Here is a 6,585-nt window from a genome sequence, read left to right as displayed (position 1 = left end):
GGTTATATATAATCATAAATTATGAAAAGAGTATAATTTATTAACATTTACATGTCATTATATACAAGATACAGGGTTTATGATTATGTTACAGGCATACGGAATATACATCTTTCCATTTGGGATGCAAAAAATTATTTTTAAATTACTGTACATTGCATGCTTTATAACCAATAGTCATAGACATATATAAGTTATTGTTATTGCAGATTAATTTAAATACATTAAAATTTTTGTATCATAGTGACGTGTTATTAGTACAATCGAATATAATATTTCATATCGCAACTACGTGCTGTGATGGCAGTCGTTAATAATATCTTGCCTACCTATGCTTATTTAACAGTGGGTAATTTAGTTATTGTGGAGTTGCAAATCAAAACAAAACGGCGTGCTGTCACGAACTCCCGGTCACTCAGCACGTTAACCGTTCGTGAACGTACGTGGTGCGCAGACGACGAAAAAAATAAATCGAATCGAACCAGCGGCAGCAATCACATAGCTGCAAATATTATGTAAACAAACAATTTCGGTTACTTACGCTTCGTATCCGCCGCTTCTGTATATAATCCGCAAGAAATACCTGCTCGCCTAGACCCGGTAATTCCATCTCGATGTAAGAATTCAATTATATAATTCCTTGTTTCGGAAACACTATTTTTAAAAAATAAATTTATTTTGTTATATAATCCACGTCACAGTGATTAAGAAGAGCTCGTTGAAAGGTGATATATAAATCCACGCGCTGTGAAGAGCAACAGTGATATGTCGTTTTCAATGCAAGTCCATGCGCAAGAATAAACACTCGTATCGTCTGCTCGCTTCAGATACTTGAGATAATAATAACGCTGACTCTATATACATGGTTTGTTGATTGTAAACCACGCTGTTGTGTGGGTGAATGACTGGCTGATTCACTCAGCCTTTCAACAGCCAATGGCTGAATCAATGGCCTGATGTGACGTCAGGAATTTATCCGATGATGACGTCATGGATTATTGTGCAAGGCAGCAGGTGGAGTTAGCCTCGAACGTGTCAAGTTTACTGGAATTTTCTGAATTCATCTGGAAATAACAAGTGAAGATATTATTACAAACAGGATGCCCAGGAATCATGTCATTTATACATATCGTCCGAATTTTAACGGTTTTAATTCGCAGTCCGTCATATATCGCTCTGAATTAGATTAACAACAATGAAGATATTTCCTTCAGACATCTAAAATATGTTTCCTGTCTTCGAAAGTGTTCGATGCATGACCTTAAAATGACTAAATTAGTTGTCTTTCTTCTTAATCTAGATACGAATACAACCAATTGCACTAAAATAATTATAAAACATTACAATAACACCTCGAAACAGGGCTCTGTTTGTTTACTTATGCTGTAAGTTCTGTTTTTGCCCTGAAAATCGGAAAAGAAATCATTATTTTCATTCAGCGTCTTTGCATCTTTATCTTCTGTTAATTTTGTAGGTTAGAATCTTTTAGATATTGGTTGATTAAATTATATCACCATTGATTTGAATATTTTCTAGGCTAGAGTAGGCCTAGCTTATAATAACGTGTTCAGAGAAAATGTTGTAGACTCATTATAAAGAATTGTCCTAAATATGTTTTTAATATTAATTTACTTAGTGATCGTAGAATGCTCTCTGACATGGTTTTTCTTTTTAAGATATTGAATTCTGATTATGATTGTGACTTAGTTTCTTTATTTAATGTACATGTGCCCAGGCGTACCCGTAAATCAAGGTCTTTTAAACCCACCTCGTAGCCGGGTGTTGATGTTACATAGGAGGTTTATTTAAACGTTTATGTGATTGTTATGATAAGTTTTTTATGTCTAATATTGATATTGATATTTTTTTTGACAATTTAAATGTTTTTAAATCAAAATTTGTCAGTACTTTTTAATGTATTTTTATATCTATTTACGTAAATATTTTATATGTATTTTAACATGTTTATGGCGGTTGTTATAGCTGTTTGTTAATGCGAATAAATAAAATAAAACAAAATAATCGTGCAATTCAGTGTTTTAACCTAACCGTTCCTATTTGCTTAATATCTGGAGAATTTACCATTGCCCACTGTTATGTAATGTGCTTTTTTTTCTTTTGTGACAAATTGACTTGTTTTCGAAATAAGTTGATAAATTGATTGATTGATTATTTCTACTTGCTGCCAACATGTCTCTAATGCATAAAAAAAAGGACAGAGAGAATGAACAGCACATTGCAAGCCGCACGTCAATCAAAGTAGTAGCTAGCCTAAGATGTTATTGATTATGATATCAAATAAAGTACCTGTACATAACATGAATCCTTGATAATCGTCAGCATACTTCCCGTACAGCAACAAAACAATCACCGATGCTGAGAAATAGTTTTGGAAAATTAAGCTGTGTTTGTTTTGTTGAGTACTTAAGTTAAGCTAAACAAAATTGTATAATAGAATCCGTTACTTGAATTGGAAAATCTGTATATTAAAGTGAGCTATTAACAAAATAAATTTCAACTCAAATTAGGTATAACACACCTCTGTACATATTACCAATCATAAATGAATTTTACGTTATAAACGTTGCAGTTTAGTATTAAAAACAATTTTTATAGAACAATAACTACGTATTGAATTTTATAACGTCCGGTCAATAACATTTTCTTTGACAAAAATAATGTATGTCCATATGTTTTTTATTTTTATAAGAACACGTTTTTAAGAACACTGATGCTGAAATTGCTTAAAAATTAAGAACAAAATAGGAACAAATTGAGGCTGAGGTAAAATGTCAACTGAGGTTTATATTTTGTTTTAAATTTTTAAAAAAAACTCTCTTTATTGCAGTATATACTGCTGTACAACAATAATTTTCTATGTTTGAAAAATGTGTAAAAATAAGAATAAAGTAAGAACATTTTGAGTCTGAACTGAAATCGGCAGTAGTTCTTATTTTTTTTAAAGGTGTATACAGTAGGCATGATGTGTCTATGTATGTGATGTCATCATGACCAATCATGACCATATTTAGGCATGCCAAATCATTTGATAGTCTGGACAGGGTGTGAAACCACAACGTTTACAAAGTTCGTGAATGTTTTGTCGAGGGCAGTAGACACTCGGCTATCGTCTCACTTGTAAGTTGAGAAAGTAAATCCGGTTTGAGGAATGATGGGACGCGTCATAAGCTAAAGATAGAAATGAACACAGTCTTCCAAAATAAAACATGCCTAGATAAGACCTGTCCCAGAAAGAACTAAAAAAGTCAAACAATCTGTTACTTGTGCAGTTATTCAAATGAATTGCCAACACAGAAAGCGTGGATGGGTTATGAGTTAAAAATAAACACAAAATAACTATGCAAAGCAGTAAACACAAGCTCCCACTGGGAGCATATTTTATAAATACTAGTTTATGTTTCAGTTTACAATTCAAACAATTCAATTTACATTTGATTAAAAAAAATACTTAAATAGATGACCATCCGTTGTAACTCTACAATTCTCAGTCGTTGCTCAGGCCCGTATCCAGGGGGTTTTATGGTTCGTGAGAACCCCTTTTTCTAGCAAACCCCCTCTTTATCTGGCGAACCCTCCACCCCTTCAAATTTCCCAAATAAGTCCTCCAACCCAACCAATGCACTGCAGACCAACCCAGACAAAGACCTTTCCAAACATATCTGCTTTTATAGCATTATTTAGACCCATAAAGCACAAAAATCCCCTTGCTTTGGGGGTTTCGCCGACCCCACCGGGGCTTTGACCGTCGACCTCACACCCCTTGGAAGAACCTGGCTACGGGCCTGTTGGTCGTTAAAAGCTCATCCATACACATTGGCTAAACTGAGGCTAAACACTGAGGCTAAAATTGCTTTAAAATATAAACAAAATTGAGGCTGAGATAAAATGTAAAATGAGGTTTTCCAGTAAAAAAAAAAAGAGTAGAAACCCAACAAATCTTATCTGTAGGCTTACTGTTGCGTAGTACAGTACAGTAATATACCGCTGTACGATAGAAATTTTCTATCTTTGAAAAGTGTGTAAAATTAGAACAAAATAAGAACATTTTGAGCCTGAAATTGACAAAAGAATAAGAACGCTGAGCCTGGGCAAAATTTTACTGGTTCGTATAAAAAGTGTATTGACAATCAACAAATTCTTGAAAAAAGCAATTTGAAACAAAAATATTACTGATGAGTGCTTTATATTGAGGTATTGGCAGTGCCAGCCTATTCCGCGACGAGTGGTCCGTCCAAGGTTCCCTAACAGGGGTGTCCAAATTCTCCGAAAAGAGGTCACAGGGGACCAAACCCAACTTAGCCACGGTTGGAGCAAACTTTTTAGGAACAGGATGTCCCGAAATGGCACTTCCAGGCATTAAAAATGCTGTTTTTCAAAGCAGTGTTCCCTGACGAAATGATTGGCTTATCCTCGGAACCCGAGCCCCCGCTGGCGCCAACACTAAATTTAGGTGATTGTTTTTATTTTTTTAAAAAAACCGAAATAGGCTTATCTAATCGCTTGATAGTTACACATTTTTCAGCGAAATATTTTGGTAGCAGTTATGACCAGTATAAAGAATAAAGAATAAGCTTGGTAGAACACTGAGAAATCATGTTTGATCAAATCCTCATTAAAATCGGATCACCGGGAGCAATTAACTTTTACAAGTATATGTTTTAATAGAACACAGTAGACTTATTTAAGCCAATGATGTTTCCTGTAATTATGAAATCACCACCCTTCATAAAACTACACAAGTCTATGGAGGGTTCTAAAAATAGCAACCTGTTTTATATATAAGTTTATTAATTGTACAAGTGTAGGTTTTAATAGAACAAAGTAGATTTAGTTAAGTCAATGAGGTTGCCTGTAATTATGAAATTACCACACTTCATAAAACTACAGAAGAGTATGTGGAGGGTTCTAAAAATAGCAACCAAATGTATATATTTTTTATGGGTGAGTTTAAAAATAGAATTTACTTCCTTATGAATCCTGTCTCTAATGGTGCTCTCTAGTCAGTGAAAATGTACCACAGGCGATATCCGCGCTGAGTATCGTCAGCGGATAACGGCTAATATTATGGACATGGACTATATATGACTTCGGGATATGATCCATTTTGAATTCCGAGTACTTTCTGTAAAGTGCAATGGTAATATAATGATAATATAGGCAACAACAACAACAGTAATAATAATATAATAATAATAATAATGATAATAATAATAATAATGATATTAATAATAATAATAATAATAATAGTGACAATAATAGCTATAATAATATTATTATTAATTATGATAATATTAATATGGTTAAATAACATGGAGGTTTAGGCCTACATATTGTAATAGTAGGCATATGTGTGATCGTGGAAAGTGTTATGACGTCATTTTCCATACGTTTCCATTAAATAGACTCACGCTGGCCGTCACGCTCCACGTAAGCCTACGATACGTGTAGATAAAGGTATGAACGTCATTCTCAATCGTTGAGTAAGAATTTACATATTGACAGTCAAATCGATTACGCCAATCGCGCTTCTAAGCCGGGAGCACACCGACAGATCGTTTTCAATGACGATCCGCTCCGCTAAAGCTGGATTTACACTGGACACGATAACGACACGACGCGACATATTATCATCGCGTAATTTGTATTCTTTAACACTGCGCGCATCTGAATCATGTCTTTGTCGTGTCGTAATCGTGTCTAGTGTTAATGTGGCATAAGGCGGCCACCGACAATCAGCAGACGGCGCGGGTCGATGGATTCCAGCGGTCGTGACGGTGTCCGAATCCTGTGTAGGCAATTACGTTTAGAAAGCTATACGCACAATGGTTTCACCCGTTTGGAAAGATGGAGGGCGAGAACCAGGGCCCCGTGCACAGAGATAACGACAAATACAATAAAAGTAGTAACAACATATTTTTTTTTATATTGGGTTTGAAAACAAAATGTGCTGTAAGTAAGATCAATGACCATGAGCCGTACGCACCCACTCACTTCTATTTAAAACTGTGTTAATTCCGTTTGCAAACCTACCAATCACGCAAGGGACCCCGTTATGTATGCTCGTGCCCCATCACTTGAACGTGACACCTTCGCGGCACGTTATACATTTTTTAGAACATGTGGCGAACCTTTTCTAAAGTATTTTATTACAAACTTCAACGGAAATACCACTTGAATTATTAGCAATAAATACAGTACTAGGAATTGGAAAGGAACAATACAGACATTTGTTTACAATCAACACAATGCGAATGGATTATGCGAAGTAATTGGTACCCTTTAGTACCAATCATCGTTTCCATGTATCAATTTGTCTAAACAGTAAATTAATTGTACAGTACAGTACATGTAAATTTCTATTAGCATCGGGATATGGGCAGCCATTAGGGCCAAAATAAAGAGCATTCGCCTTAAGGAATCCCTTTTTCTAATATTTGAAGTACATTTTTTTCTAATTGTTCTCAATTGAACTGTTTATCAATTTAATGAAGTTTTCCGTGATTTGTAAGTTTGTTTTGACCGAATGATTGAATGAATTTATATATATATATATATATATATATA

At 34.6% G+C, this 6,585-nt stretch overlaps 1 protein-coding gene across 2 annotated transcripts in view; it reads right to left on the bottom strand.

Annotated features, from left to right (window-relative positions):
• Window positions 1-2,454, bottom strand: part of LOC117107469 — a 27,529-nt gene extending 25,075 nt beyond the window's left edge. Inside the window, exon 1 of one of the 2 annotated variants that reach the window (XM_033249169.1) lies at window positions 542-2,454. In XM_033249169.1, coding sequence (XP_033105060.1) covers window positions 542-610 — 69 coding nt within the window. In that variant the 5' untranslated portion in view covers window positions 611-2,454. The remainder of the gene's footprint in view (window positions 1-541) is intronic. The other variant, XM_033249168.1, reaches the window with a different exon arrangement.
• Between the last annotated feature and the right edge of the window lie 4,131 nt (window positions 2,455-6,585).

This window comes from Anneissia japonica, unplaced genomic scaffold (assembly GCF_011630105.1).
Source record: "Anneissia japonica isolate Jap-2015-1 unplaced genomic scaffold, ASM1163010v1 scaffold284800_len683186_cov164, whole genome shotgun sequence".
Lineage (NCBI taxonomy): Eukaryota > Metazoa > Echinodermata > Crinoidea > Comatulida > Comatulidae > Anneissia > Anneissia japonica.
Note: the sequence above shows the minus strand (reverse complement) of the source record. Positions and strands in the feature narration are given on the sequence as shown.